General features: G+C 43.4%; 1 protein-coding gene across 1 annotated transcript in view; it reads right to left on the bottom strand.

Annotated features, from left to right (window-relative positions):
• CNGB3 (cyclic nucleotide gated channel subunit beta 3) overlaps nt 1-15,637 on the bottom strand; it is a 109,304-nt gene that overhangs the window by 58,426 nt on the left and 35,241 nt on the right. Inside the window, exon 4 of the mRNA XM_084851453.1 lies at nt 15,320-15,322. Within this exon, the coding sequence (XP_084707579.1) occupies nt 15,320-15,322 (3 nt within the window). The remainder of the gene's footprint in view (nt 1-15,319; nt 15,323-15,637) is intronic.

Below are 15,637 nucleotides of genomic sequence, written 5' to 3'. Positions count from 1 at the left end.
TTTGCATTGTTCATTTAAGAAGGCCTTCTTGTCTCTCCTTGCTATTCTCTGGAACTCTGCCTTCCGTTGGATATATCTTCCCCTTTCTCCCTTGCTTTTCGCTTCCCTTCTTTCTTCAGCTACTTGTAAAGCCTCATCAGACAGCCACTTGGCTTTCTTGCATTTCTTTTTCTTTGGGATGGATTGAGTTGCTGCTTCCTGAACAATGTTACGGACCTCCGTCCATAGTTCCTCAGGCACTCTGTCTATCAGGTCTAATCCCTTAAATCTATTCCTCACCTCCTCTGCATATTCATAACGGATATGATTTAGGTCATACCTGAATGGTTTAGTGGCTTTCGCTATGTTCTTCAATTTAAGCCGAAATTTTGCAAGAAGAAGCTCATGATCTGAGCCACAGTCAGCTCCAGGTCTTGTTTTTACTGACTGTATAGAGCTTCTGCATCTTTGGCTGCAAAGGACATAATCAATCTGATTTCGATATTGACCATCTGGTGATGTCCATGTGTAGAGTCGCCTCTTGTGCTGTTGAAAAAGAGTGTTTGCTATGATCAGCGTGTTCTCTTGGCAAAACTCTCTTAGCTTTTGTCCTGCTTCATTTTGTACACCAAGGCCATGCCTGCCTGTTATCCCAGTGATTTCTTGACTTCCTACTTTAGCATTCCAATCCCCTATGATGAAGAGAACATCTTTTTTTGGTGTTAGTTATAGAAGGTGTTGTAGGTTTTCATAGAACCAATCACCCTCAGCTTCTTTGGCCTCAGTGGTTGGGACATAGACTTGAATTACTGTGGTGTTGAATGGTTTGCCTTGGATTCATACTGAGATCATTCTATCGTTTTTAAGATTGTACCCCAGTACTGCTTTTCCCACCCTTTTGTTGACTATGAGTGCTACTCCATTTCTTCTAAGGGATTCCTGCCCACAGTAGTAGATATGATGGTCACCTGAATTAAATTCACCCACGCCTGTCCATTTTAGTTCGCTGATTCCCAAGATGTTGATGTTCAGTCTTGCCATCTCATGTTTGACCACCTTCAGCTTACCTTGATTCATTGATCTTACGTTCCAGGTTCCTAAACAATATTGTTCTTTACAGCATCGGATTTTCTTTTCACCACCAGACACATCCACAGCTGAGTGTCCTTTTGGCTTTGGCCCAGCTGCTTCACTCTTTCTGGCGCTACTTGGAAATACCCTCTGCTCTTCCCCAGTAGTATATTGGACACCTTCCGACCTGAGGGGCTCATCTTTCGGCGTCATCTCTTTTAGCCTTGTGATACGTTCCATGGGGTTTTCTTGGCAAGATTACTGGAGTGGGTTGCCATTTCCTTCTCCAGTGGACCACATTTTGTGAGAACTCTCTGCCATGACCTGTCCATCTTGGGTGGCCCTGCACGGCATAGCTTATGGCTTCACTGAGTTACGCAAGCCCCTTTGCCACAACAAGGCAGTGATCCATGAAGGGGAAATAGGCACATATCAGATATTAAAGAGGAAAACAGAAACCAGTAGCTAAGCATTTCAATTTCCCAGGGCCTGTTGCAGTAGACCTTAATGTTGCCATACTTCTACAAAAAAGTTACAAAGGCAGACTCCAGTGTGAGTTAGAATTCAATAGCAAATTTGATACTGTGGACCAAACTAGACTTGATGTTGGGGGCGGGTTCCATTGTTGGATCTCTGATGGAGAGAGTGCTGGAGGAGGGGTGGCTTCAATTTTACTTCTGTGTTGTTTTCTTGGTCAAAACTGCTCCTCCCCCAACACTGCTATTTGTTCCACAAAGAGATGCTAGGAATAGATAGCTCACTACAAAAAGTGATTGCTGCTCTTGTTTGGTTATCTATCTTGCTATGCCTATTAATCCAGAGTGGGTCACACCTATGCCGATTCTATTCAGTTAATTGTATGTTGTAATTATTTCTGCTGTGTATAGTAATATAACACATATGCTATCACTGTATATCATTTTGCTTTCTGACCTTATTTTTTGATGGAAAGTCTGTCTGTTTTCTACCTATATGGCATATACGCTACCCACTTAGATGATCACTGGCTTTGTGCATCAGACAAAGTGGGCTTCAGCCCATGAAAGCTTATGCCACATGAAGTCAAATTTGATAGTATTTAAGGTGCCATAAGACACTTCGATGAAAGAACTATGTCAGCTCTTAATCATAGTTCAAATTCCACTGAAAGCATAGGTGACTTGCAAGAGATTTCTTCTGCTACGATTAAAGGTTTGTTATGGAAATTTTCTTCCCAGTTGTCTAATCAGGCTGTCACAACAGGTGGCGAATCCTTTAATCTTCATTACAGAACTTCCTAAGGAAAGCAACTCCTCCACTATGCAATTCATAGATTATTCCAGCTAAGGTATCCATCTGAATTCTAAATAATATTTTATTGTAACTACTAGTTCTATGACATGGGCAAGGTAAGACAAGTGGTAATACAAAGGTGAAACTCTATTGTATTTGCATAGGTGTATTACAAAAATGGTTGCTTAATTATTTCCCCAACTAAGTATGTACAGAAAAAGTGAGAAAAAACATGTTACAGGATCCTAGCTTTTCACAGAGAGCCAGAGAAGCTGTCGCATGGTTTTCCTATTGATGGGTGATTAACTTTGTTAGGCCTGAAATATCTTTAACGAGCCTTTCAGGAACAATTAGTAAATGCAGCCCATTGCTTCAAATGCTTGTAAAGTGCTAATAATTTAAACAGATGTAACAGTAACTTCAAGATAGAAAATCTTAAATCAGACTGTAGAGTTCCAGGCTGAAGAAAGTTGACATGGTGCATATGAGAAAATTTTAACCTGCGATGAGCTGAAATGCTATATATATATATATATATATATATGAGAATATTTCAGGGCAAAAATCACCTGCCTGTAATATGAAAAGCTTTACAATTCTGAATGTTCAAATTTTTCAAGACTTCTTAAAAATTCTCCCATAGTTTTTATGTGATGTTTCCATTGGGAAGGGAAGGTACTGCAAGAAAACAAGTTTAGTTTTTGTGGTGGAATGTACTAGAAGGCACTGTAGGTTTTCATAGGGAATCATCTAGCTTTCAAGTCAAATGTTCAGACAACATTTGCATTCAATCAGTGCAGGGAGGGGGTGCAGTGAGATCAGTGTGAAATTAACACATTGATTAGGTCCACAGACATACATACGGTTCTGTCTGCATGATGTGTATCTTGCATTTTTGCAGATCACATGTACAAAGCCTACACATGTACAGCTCTGTGTGGACACCCCAATCGATACATAGAGGCTAGGAGATGGTTTAAGAGATTAGATCCCAACCCTTCCATGTGCTGATTGTACACTGAACAGTATCTTGTCTGAACAGTCCAAACACTTTCCCTATTCCAATGCTGGAGGTACATCTAGGTGGCAATGGGGATTGGAAGCTCTGCCATGTGTTTTTCATGGAGACTGCTATTAGTCCTAACTTCTGTGCAAGCTAGGGAAAGACAGAGTGAATAAATGGCCAGTTCTTGCAATGGAGGGGTCTGCCAAGGGTCTCCAGTAAACAGTGTGGTCCCCCAAGGATCTGTATTGGGATCAGTACTTTTAAGCTTGCTCATATATGACCTGGAATTAGGGGTGAGCAGTGAGATGGCCAAGTTTGCTGACAATAGTGAGTTATTTAGGGTGGTTAAAGCAAAAAGGGATTGCAAAGAGCTTGAAAAGGATCTCTCTAAACTGGGAAATGGGCATAACAATGGAAAATGCAGTTAAGTATAAGCAAATATAAAGTGATCCGTACTGAGACAAAAAATCTTAACTTCACATATAAGCCGATGGGATCAGACCTGGTAGATCAGAACTGACAAGGAAAGGGAGCTTGGGGCTGTGGTGGACAGTTTAATGAAAACATTGACCCAGTGTGCGGTTGCTGGGAAAAAGGCAAATTCCATGTTGGGGAAAAGAATCTGAAAATAAAACTACCGATGGCATAATGCCTTTATACAAATCTATGGTGCGACCACTGCATGGGCTTCTTCACATGGAGCTTTAACCTGCTATTGTGATTGGTTATTCATGGAAGTTTGTGGGTCCTTTAGATGACGTCGTCAACCTCCAGGGTATCTCCAGCACTAAAGACCTTTATTTCATTTTTAAATAGATAGCGATAATGAGCTATCAAATTACTGCACTTGAGTTCCTTCTGTGAAAAGAGGAAAACCTGCAAGAAGAGCTAGACCACCGCGCCATCTAGTGGCTGTATAATGAAACATACAGAAGACTTGAATAAGGGGGAAAAGGAGGAGGAAAAGGCAGGGGGAGAAAGCACAGGTAAAGGGAGTCTGTCGTGATCCTGCATTTAAAATGGAAGCAGAAAGTCCTGCTGTAGAGATGCTCTATATAGTTCTGGTCACTGCACCTCAGAAAGATATTGTAAAGCTAGAAATGTGTAGAAAAGTTGCTGGAACAACTCCTCATGAGGAAAGTTTACAATGTTTGCAGCTTTTTAGCTGAGAAGAAAGGCAAGTAAGGTGATACAGATGTATAAAATTATGGCTTCCATAAAATAAGAATATGTGGTGATCTGCAAAGAATAAATAAATCAGGATAGTAGACTCCAATCAGCAAGGTTTTGTTTGTAGATCAACTCATTCTTCTTACAAGTTTAAAATGGTTGATTCTAGGGATGTGGACCAACCTCAATCAGGATTCAGTTTGGAACTCCAATCCAGAGATTCAGAAAACAGCCCAATTTACCTTGGACCAGTTCAGAGGTGGCCTGATTCAACTTGGGCTGAATCCAATTCTTGATTCGGGAATCCAAACCTTTGTGCCTCCGATTGACTATCATTGGAAATAAACAAACAACTTTAACTTTTTTTTACTGTTTAATGGAATTGGATAAATTCACAGGCATAGTAAGCCCTTGTGAGTAAATGCAACCTGCTAAATATCAGAAAAACAGGTGCAGGGGAGGTTGCACTAGACACTTTTGAATTTTGTGAACGGTCTATAACTTTTTAATTTATTGGCAGAATTAGATAAAAAATTCAGGCATAGTTATCTTTTCTGAGGGAACCAAGCCTGCCAAGTTCAGTGTTTTTTGTGCAAGAGTAGCTTTTACAGTTCAGGGGTTTTCTAAAAAGGATGTGCTTATCTCCCTAACATTCTATGTAGGCAATTACGATGAAAATAGCATACAGCATTGAGGTGGCCTGGCCCTAGCTAAAAAACTTGTAAAATATCAGAAGGATAGGTGCAGCAGTTTTTGTGGTAGTGGAGTTGTAGAAATGTTTGTTGTAGAAGTGGTTTGTTTCCCCATCCCCTGCCCTCTGGTTTATGAAAATGGCATACATCATACATAGAGTTGTGCCTAGGCAGGAAACCTGTAGAATGTCAGAAGGATAGATATATAGGCTAGGGAGTTATGATGATTAAAAAACAGTTTAAACCTTTTTTGTTTTCTGCTCAACTGGCACCAAAGTCACAGAAAGTGCAACAGGGGTGGATGATGGATGTGGAGCACACAGTGTCAGAGTCAGAAGGGCCTCAACGTCCAGTATTTCTCAAGCAAGAACCTAATGCTTCACCCATTGAGATTGTTGGCTCTGATTTCGGTGGGGCTGTAAATTCATTCTGGGTTTCAGAGTTCTGGCTGGTTCTGACTGAAACCGGGAGTGGATCCACAGCCCCACCAAAATTGGAGCCTCCACTGGTTACACCCTTCTAATTCCCACAGACTCCACAAAAAACCTTTTAACTTTCCTGCTCATGAGAGAAAGTACCAGCAAAGAGCACAGAATTCTGAAACAGCTCTGTGATATACTACAACACTGATGCCCTGATAAAACCATCCACTGTGATTAGAAGCCAGTGCTTCTTTACTTAGAAAACTACAGTATCAATTTTTGCAGCCATACCATCTGGGCATCTGTGTTCCTGTGAATCTGAATCACTAATGAATCTTTGGGAGGGTTCAGATTCAGTCCACTTTGAGGGAGCCCCACTTCAGTTTGGACATATCCTGAATCTCTCTGAATCAGCCCAATTCGGTTTGGGATTTGGGATTCTGTCAAATCCAAAATATACTCCTAGCTGGTTCACGCTTTACAGCTGACCAGGGATGAACCTAATGGAACCTAACAGGTTATAGAGAATTTTGGTTAACTTTTCAAATAAGTTATGCTGAGTTGGGTCAGATAGACCAAAAGCTTTTCCAGACAGATCCTTTTCCAAATTCCGTTCTTAGATATAGGGGAGATGCCACCTCTATACTTGGAAATCTGAAGTTTCGTTTGGCTTGGATAGGTCTTAATTTTAACTCAAGTAGACAGAAAAGCTGTGTGAGACCTGGGTTCTGAAAATCCTCCATCTCTGATGGGTATAATTCCCCAAAGCCAATTTAAAATTTTCTTGAGCAAATGACTATTACAAAAAAAAAGCGCACAATGATTGTGGAATTTGAACTCTCCAGGGCTGAAACCTATGTTAATAAGGACAGTACAAAGCTGAAAAAGAGAAGTAATGAGGCATGTAAAGTTTTTATGCCTGTTCCATTTATGATATATAATTCCTCTGTGATTGAATAAGTCAGGACATATGTAAGCCTTTCAACCCCCTCCTTGCTGAGGTAATAGCTGGCTATGCCATCATTATAGCTAATCCCACAGGTGGATTTTTAAATTACCTCACTGGTGTGGTGGGTTTCTCCCTCTTATGCTTTGTATACTTTGAAACAGATTCAAAGATGATCTCCCTCCTATTCTGATTTGAACATGTTTTGATAGTGGACAGCAAGCCTAATGGCTCCAGCCTCAAGAACACTGCCATCACTCCTTATGTGGGAAGTGCTTGCCTTCAGCATTGTTCCTTAACGTAGTTAGGCCGCCAAGCTGAGTGCAGCCCACCAGCCCACTATTCTGGCCTGCCAAAATGGCTGGCCAGTTATTTCAGAATCCCCCACCCCACCTCATTTTTTTTTTTTTTTGTATTCCACACAGGCTTATCCAAGGGCTATGAATCATTGCTCTTCCATTGCAAACTGCAAGCAGAGTTACAAATGACTTTCCACGCTATTGAGCGCACTGCACCTTTTCAGTGTGTATTTTCAGCATCCAATTTACAAAGCAAACCTTCCTGTTGTTCTTTTGAAAAAAAAATCTACCTGCAATTGGAATGAAGAGGCAGGAGGACCTTGCTGTCTGGGAGGTATTTGGGAGGAATATATTTTCAGGGCACATGGTGGAGGATGACATTGCAAATATTTTTTTAGCAGCTGATGCTGAGTTCCAGGAGGAGGATAGTGCTGGGGGAGAAAGCGAAAGAGACTCCATGGGGGAGAGAAACTAAAACACAATCCTGAGCAGCAATGAAAATGGCACAGGAAGGGAGGGGAAACGGAAGAAATCCTTGCTGATGCCATTCAGGACTAGAGAACAGATTCTCTCCCAAAAACCTATCCAGGTTTTTCTGGTAGCCCAATTTATCTGTGGCAATGCAACCTTTCTCCTGAGTGTTCTTGCTTGCCAAGATCAAAGACTTTTTCGTTCTGGCCTGTAGGTCAGTGGGTTTGTTGAAGGCTGCCACTCAGTCATAAAGTTGACTTTGGCCCAGTTGCTCTCCCTCAGCCTAACCTACTTCACATAGTTATTCTGAGGGAAAAAGTGAGCTGGGTAATCATTTATGTTGCCCTGAACTTCTTGGAGGAAGGCCAGGATATTATTATTTATAATAATAATGATAATAATGATAATCATCATCATCAAGAACTCCATTTCCTCTCTGTGCTCTAACTGTGTGACAATTCCATTTGGCCAAGTTGAAGTGGCATGTAGTGATGTGACCACCCATGATTCCATTATCTTAAGCTAACCCTAGTCTTCAAGGCCAGAGTGAGACTCAATTAATTGAGATGGAATGATCTCAGCTGTGTTCCTGTGGGAACTTCTACCCTCCCTTACAAGGTTTGGGAATGCTGCTGTAGTCACCCTGTGACTGGCTTACTGAAATCTTCTTTGAGTTGTCAGAGGTTTGAGCATAAAAGGGGAGGCTTGGAGCTGCCTGTTTGTCTTCATCTTCATGTGCTATCTTCCTTTCGGGCTTGTGAGTTTTTGAATCCTGGATTGGGCCCTGTCCTATTGGAAGACTTGTACTTAGGTAGCAAATATGATAGGTTTACGTATTGCTTTGTTACTTTTTGCCTGGAGCAACCAAAGGTTTCTCTGATTTTTGTATACCTTTTTATCCCTTTCCCCTATGTAAGTAAGCTTAATCTGTACCTCTAGAGCTTTGTCAGCTTTCTTCCAGGTAAGGAAAAAAGGAAAGGTTCCTCCTGTGCAAGCACCGGGTCATTACTGACCCCTAGAGGGATGCCGCTTACGCTGGCGTTTTCATGGCAGACTATAGCGGGGTGGTTTGCCATTGCCTCCCCCAGTCATGACCACCTTTCCCCCAGCAAGCTGGGTACTCATTTTACCGACCTCGGAAGGATGGAGGGCTGAGTCGATCTGAGCCGGCTACCCGAGACCCAGCTTCCGCTGGATCGAACTCAGGTTGTGGGGAGAGTTTCAGTTGCAATACTGCTGCCTACCACTCTGTGCCACACAAGGCTCTCAGTACTAATTCCAGAGCCCTCTGCTTGGTTAATTGCTACTATTTAACTGTTTCAGGCTTGACGGTTGGGAATAGAGTGGGGTGAAGCTGCAGCCCTATTCCCTAATCCTCAAGAGTGTCCTGTAAGGTCTAAGAGTTCCCTGGCTCAGGCTGAGGTGGATGTAAGGGGAAGTACAGCTTACTTTGGCAATTGTTTATTCCTGCCTATGCTACTTAGAGTTAAGGTATCCCCTCTCCCTTCACTATAATAATAAATAAAATCCTATTTAATAAGATATAAACATACTGTTCAGAAAGGAATATAATATAAGAACATAACAAGAGCCATGCTGGATCAGATCGGTGGCTTATCTAGTGTTCATTTTAACCCTGTTTTGAACACCTGAGTAGGGCTACAGTTATATTAACAGAAGGCCCATAGCATGGAGGGATGTAATCAATCTGTCTGGACCACTTCAGTTAAATCAGAATGTCAGACCTGAAGGTTAATATCACAATTTATCGATATTTGCGTGGCTGCATTGTATTTTCTTCTAGCCAATGTGTGCTAGGAAAAGTGATTGTGAATCAATAATCAAATTAAATTATTAAGTGCATCGGGTTTTCTTTTCTGAATTAGGGAAATAAGGGAAATGCCAGATTCGCTTCCCCCCCCCATAAAAATGACATCCTGCAAGCTTTTTTTCATTATGCAATTATACACTGTGCTTAGATGCATATACACAAATGTTTATGCCAAGGGCCTCAACATTTGTCAATGAATGTAGCCCGTATAGGATTGTAATTCAGTTTGTTGTACAAGCCTCTCAGTGTAATCTCAGATTAGACTGAAAAACCATTACAGCGGAGGGGCTTCCTTGCCTTAATTCCCTATTATTAAGGCTTCGCTGTCTTTTTTCTACATGCTGATGAAATGGTATGCTAATCTCACTATCCCTACTGTGAAGGAATGGCATATATGGTACCCTCTATCCATCACTCACAAGGCTGCAGAAGGCAAAATATTACTGTCCTGCAAAGCTGTTAATGGGAGTAGCGATTGTACTGTTATTGTGGGAAGAAGCAGACAGAAGGGACAATGTATTGATAGGCAAGCGAGACTCAAAGCGAATTCTGATTCAAATCATTAGGAAACTGGCATTAAAAATTTAATTTAAAAATTTAAAAGCTGCTCAGGAATCATTCCGTTATTCATTCAGCACATCAGCCATTCATGTATGCCCACTGCATTTAGACATGTCAGTTAGACGTGGCCAGGCAAAGTGACTACTACTTGCTAATATGCATCACAATGTATTTTTGTATATTTAAAAATGAGAAAGTACTGAGGTGGAAAGCAAAAAAAGAAAAAAAGGCGGGTAATTTTTCTTGCTAATGGACTGTGCGGATATTCTGGGGTGAGCAGCCTGTCTGTCTCAAACTAAATGAGTCATTTGACAGGATAACAAATTGGTTTCTCCATCCAGAGGTGACACACACACACACACACACACACACACACACACATCCCACACACAATGGAACTCTCTTCATAATGGACCTTATAGAAAACTCTCTCTGTAATGAACCTTATAGAAAATAGGGATGTCAGAGAATTTCGCCACGAATCTCAGGGAGGCCGAATGCCAGCACATTCGGCCCCCCCAAATCAGTGGCAGAACGGTCTGCCCTCCCACCCCCCCCGGGACGGGACTTACCTTGGGCGAATCTTCCTGGCGGCGGTGGCTCCGGCAGTGGTGCGGCGGTGGTGCGGCGGCGGTGCGGCAGTGGCGGCTGCAGCAGCCGGTCTTCTGACTGGCTGCCACCGCTGCCATTTCCAGTAAAAAAAAAATGTTTACGTAGACTAAGACGTGCCAAAATAAGGAACGCAAATGGCGGCGCCCATGGGCGCCGCCATTTGCATACGCACTTTTTTTTCCTTTTAAATCAGCCGTGATAGGCTACGTAAACATTTACGTAGCCTATCATGGCTGACTGCAGGGACGCAAAAGGTGGCAGCTATGGCCTCCGCCATTTGTGGAGCTGGCCGGCCAGGATTTGGGGGGTGGAGGGATGGAGTGCCTCCCCCCCGGCCAGAATTTCAGGGGGGAGGGACGGAGCGCCTCCCCCCTGCCAGAATTTCGGGGGGGAGGGACAGAGCGCCTCCCCCACGCCAGAATTTCGGGGGGGAGGGACGGAGCGCCTCCCCCCCGGCCAGAATTTTGGGGGGAGGGACGGAGTGCCTCCCCCCCACCGCGAAAGTCACCCTTCGAAAAGGTAAATGACTTTCGTACATCCCTAAAATGATGCATCATGGACAGGGGATGGAGAATCAAAATGCATTTGAGCAGCAGTTGGAAAAAGCATAACAGAAGCAGCAGTAGCAGCAACACCTAAGCACTGAGGAGTGGACTTTCATGTCATCACTCCCACAGACCCTTTTAAGGCTACTGCCTTAAAAAATAATATTTTTTGCTTATCGACAGCCACATTTGAGGCCTGTTGTCAGGCAAAAAGGTGGGATATAAATTGGGCGGCCCGGGGAGAGAAACCTAGTCCCCTATACCTTACTACAACCTTCCCCAACCTGGTGCCCTCCTGATATTTTGGACTACAATTCCCATTATCCCTGACAACTGGCCATGCTGGTGGGGGCTGATGGGAGTTGTTGTCTAAAACTTCTGGAGGACACCAGGTTGGGGAAGGCTGCCCAACTGTATCTAAGTCTAAGTACATGTACACCAAACAGCTAGCTTTTGGGAGCCCAATTGCACTGGGAAAGAAAGTGTGCAGGGATGACTCTCCTTGTGTACCCTCCTTCCCAGCATCAATGGGCTCCCAACAGCTAGCTGTATGGTGGGCTACTGGGAGCCTGACAGTGCTAGGGTAGTGGGTGGATGGGACACTCATCCCCATGCACCCTCATCCCTAGTAACAGAGGTTCGGTGGGGTGTGAGGATTCGGGAAGGAGGGGCAGAGGCACTGGGAATCTGCAGTGGGCTGCACAGGTGGCCTCTGAGGGCCTCATGCAGTCTGCAGGTTGACCATCCCTGGTCTGCACTGATTGGTTTCAGAGAGGAATCGTTCCTAGCTCTAGGTGAAGATGTCAGGCTTGGAACCTGGGCCTTTCTGCAAAGGGTGTGTTCTACCACAGAGCAGCCCTTTCCTCCATGCTTACCTAAGAGCCAGCTCTACTGAAAACAGTGAGATTTATTTTTGAGTAGATATGCACAGGATTCCATTGTTAAGCATGATCTGTTACAATTTAGCTTCAGTTTCCTGCTCAAGGTAATGAGCTTATTTGCAATTGCTCAGTCTAGCCTACCCTGGGCCCTGGTCAGATGTATCCATTTCTTGTCCCCTCTGGCTTGTAAGATCATAACAAATTGTGGCAAGTTCTTGGTGGTATCCCCTTCATGGATCACTGCCTTGTTGTGGTGAGGAGGCTTGCTTAAGTCGGTGGAGCCATAAGCTATGCTGTGCAGGGCCACCCAAGACGGACAGGTCATGGCAGAGAGTTCTGATAAAATGTGGTCCACTGGAGAAGGAAATGGCAACCCACTCCAGTATTCTTGCCAAGAAAACCCCATGGAATGTATCACAAGGCTAAAAGAGATGATGCCGGAAGATGAGCCCCTCAGGTCGGAAGGTGTCCAATATACTACTGGGGAAGAGCAGAGGGAATTTCCAAGTAGCGTCAGAAAGAGTGAAGCGGCTGGGCCAAAGCCCAAAGGACACTCAGCTGTGGATGTGTCTGGTGGTGAAAAGAAAGTCCGATGCTGTAAAGAACAATATTGTTTAGGAATCTGGAATGTAAGATCAATGAATCAAGGTAAGCTGGAGGTGGTCAAACATGAGATGGCAAGATTGAACATCGACATCTTGGGAATCAGCGAACTAAAATGGACAGGCATGGGTGAATTTAATTCAGGTGACCATTATATCTACTACTGTGGGCAAGAATCCCTTAGAAGAAATGGAGTAGCACTCATAGTCAACAAAAGGGTGGGAAAAGCAGTACTGGGGTACAATCTTAAAAATGATAGAATGATCTCAGTACGAATCCAAGGCAAACCATTCAACATCACAGTAATTCAAGTCTATGCCCCAACCACTGAGACTGAAGAAGCTGAGGTTGATCGGTTCTATGAAGACCTACAACACCTTCTAGAATGAACTACAAAAAAAGATGTCCTTTTCATCATCGGGGATTGGAATGCCAAAGTAGGAAGTCAAGAAATCACTGGGATAACAGGCAGGCATGGCCTTGGTGTACAAACTGAAGCAGGACAAAGGCTAATAGAGTTTTGCCAAGAGAACACGCTGATCATAGCAAACACTCTTTTCCAACAGCACAAGAGGCGACTCTACACATGGACATCACCAGATGGTCAATATCGAAATCAGATTGATTATGTCCTTTGCAGCCAAAGATGGAGAAGCTCTATACAGTCAGTAAAAACAAGACCTGGAGCTGACTGTGGCTCAGATCATGAGCTTCTTATTGCAAAATTTCGGCTTAAATTGAAGAACATAGGAAAAACCACTAAACCATTCAGGTATGACCTAAATCATATCCCTTATGAATATACAGTGGAGGTGAGGAATAGATTTCAGGGATTAGACCTGATAGACAGAGTGCCTGAGGAACTATGGACGGAGGTCCGTAACATTGTTCAGGAGGCAGCAACTCAATCCATCCCAAAGAAAAAGAAATGCAAGGAAGCCAAGTGGATGTCTGATGAGGCTTTACAAGTAGCTCACGAAAGAAGGGAAGCGAAAAGCAAGGGAGAACGGGGAAGATATATCCAACTGAATGCAGAGTTCCAGGGAATAGCAAGGAGAGACAAGAAGGCCTTCTTAAATGAACAATGCAAAGAAATCGAGGAAAACCATAGAATCGGAAAGACTAGAGATCTTTTCAAGAAAATTGGAGCTCTCAAGGGAACGTTTTATGCAAAGACGGGCATGATAAAGGACAAAGAAGGCAGGGACCTAACAGAAGCAGATGAGATTAAGAAGAGGTGGAAAGAATACACAGAAGAACTATACAGGAAAGATCTTAATGTCCCTGTTAGCCATGATAGTGCGGTCACTGAACTTGAGCCGGACACCCTCGAGAGTGAAGTCAAGTGGGCCTTAGGAAGCATTAGTAACAACAAAACTAGCGGAGATAACAGTATTCCAGCTGAGCTATTTAAAATCGTAAAAGATAATGCTGTTAAAGTGCTGCAGTCAATATGCCAACACATTTGGAACACTCAACAGTGGCCACAAGACGAAAAGGTAAGGTTTACATTCCAATTCCAAAGAGGGGCAATGCCAAAGAGTGTTCAAACTACCGTACAACTGCACTCATTTCACATGCCAGCAAGGTTTTGCTCAAAATCCTACAAGCTAGGCTTCAGCAGTCTGTGAACCGAGAACTACTGGAAGTACAAGCTGGGTTTCGAAGAGGCAGAGGAACTAGAGATCAAATTGCCAACATTCACTGGATCATGGAGAAAGCAAGAGAATTCCAGAAAAACGTCTATTTCTGCTTCATTGACTATGCTAAAGCCTTTGATTGTGTGGATCACAACAAACTCTGGCAAATTCTTAAAGAGATGAGAGTACCAGACCACCTTACCTGTCTCCTGAGAAACCTGTACGAGGGTCAAGAAACAACAGTAAGAACCAGACATGGAACACCCGATTGGTTCAAAATTGGGAAAGGAGTACAACAAGGCTGCATATTGTTGCCCTGCTTACTTAACTTATATGCAGAGTACATCATGAGAAATGCCGGGTTGGATGAATCACAGGTTGGAATTAAGATTGCCGGGAGAATTATCAATAACCTCAGATATGCAGACAATACCACCCTAATGGCAGAAAGTGAAGAGGATCTCAAGAGCCTCTTGTTGAGGGTGAAAGAGGAGAGTGCAAAAGCTGGTTTGAAACTCAACATTAAAAAAGCTAAGATCATGGCATCTGGCCCCATCACTTCCTGGCATATGGAAGAGGAAGAAATGGAAGCAGTGACAGATTTTACTTTCTTGGTAAGGAAAGCTATGGCAAACCTAGACAGCATAGTAAGAAGCAGAGACATCACCTTGCCTACAAAGGTCCGTATAATCAAAGCTACAGTTTTCCTAGTAGTAATGTATGGCTGTGAGAGCTGGACTATAAGGAAGGCTGATCGCAGAAGAATTGATGCTTTTGTACTGTGGTGCTGGAGAAGACTCTTACAAGTTCCCTGGACTGCAAGGAGGTCAAATCAGTCCATCCTAATGGAAATCAACCCTGAGTGCTCATTGGAAGGACAGATACTGAAGGTGAAGCTCAAATATTGTGGCCACCTAATGCAAAGAGAAAAGTCACTGGAAAAGACCCTGATGCTGGGAAAGACTGAAGGCAAAAGGAAAAGAGGACGGCAGAGGATGAGATGGCTAGATAGCATCACCGATGCAATGAATATGAACTTGAGCACACTCCGGGAGAGAGTGGAGGACAGGAAGGCCTGGCGTGCTATGGTCCATGGGGTCACGAAGAGTCGGACACGACTTAACGACTGAACAGCCTGGTGGTATGGGGATACCAAGTCATCTTGTCTGCCTCCTGAGGAATCTGTATAATGACCAAGTAGCAACGGTAAGAACAGACTATGAAACAACGGACTGGTTTAAGATTGGGAAAGGCGTATGGCAGGGTTGTATACTCTCACCCTACCTATTCAACCTGTATGCAGAACACATCATGCGACGTGCTGGCTTGATGAATCCACAGCTGGAGTTAAAATCACTGGAAGAAACATTAACAATCTCAGATATGCAGATGATACCACTTTGATGGCTGAAAGTGAGGAGGAGCTGAGGAACCTTATGACGAAGGTGAAAGAAGAAAGTGCAAAAGCTGGGTTGCAGTTAAACCTCAAAAAAACCAAGATTATGGCAACCAACATGATTGATAACTGGCAAATAGAGGGAGAGAATGTGGAGGCAGTGACAGACTTTGTTGACTGCAGCCAGGAAATCAGAAGACGTTTACTTCTTGGGAGGACAGCAATGACAAATCTTGATAA

Source organism: Heloderma suspectum, chromosome 4 (genome assembly GCF_057233095.1).
Source record: "Heloderma suspectum isolate Gila_16-S chromosome 4, 16-S_ref, whole genome shotgun sequence".
In the NCBI taxonomy this organism is placed as follows: Eukaryota; Metazoa; Chordata; class Lepidosauria; order Squamata; family Helodermatidae; genus Heloderma; species Heloderma suspectum.
This window is presented reverse-complemented; position numbering and strand designations above follow the sequence as displayed.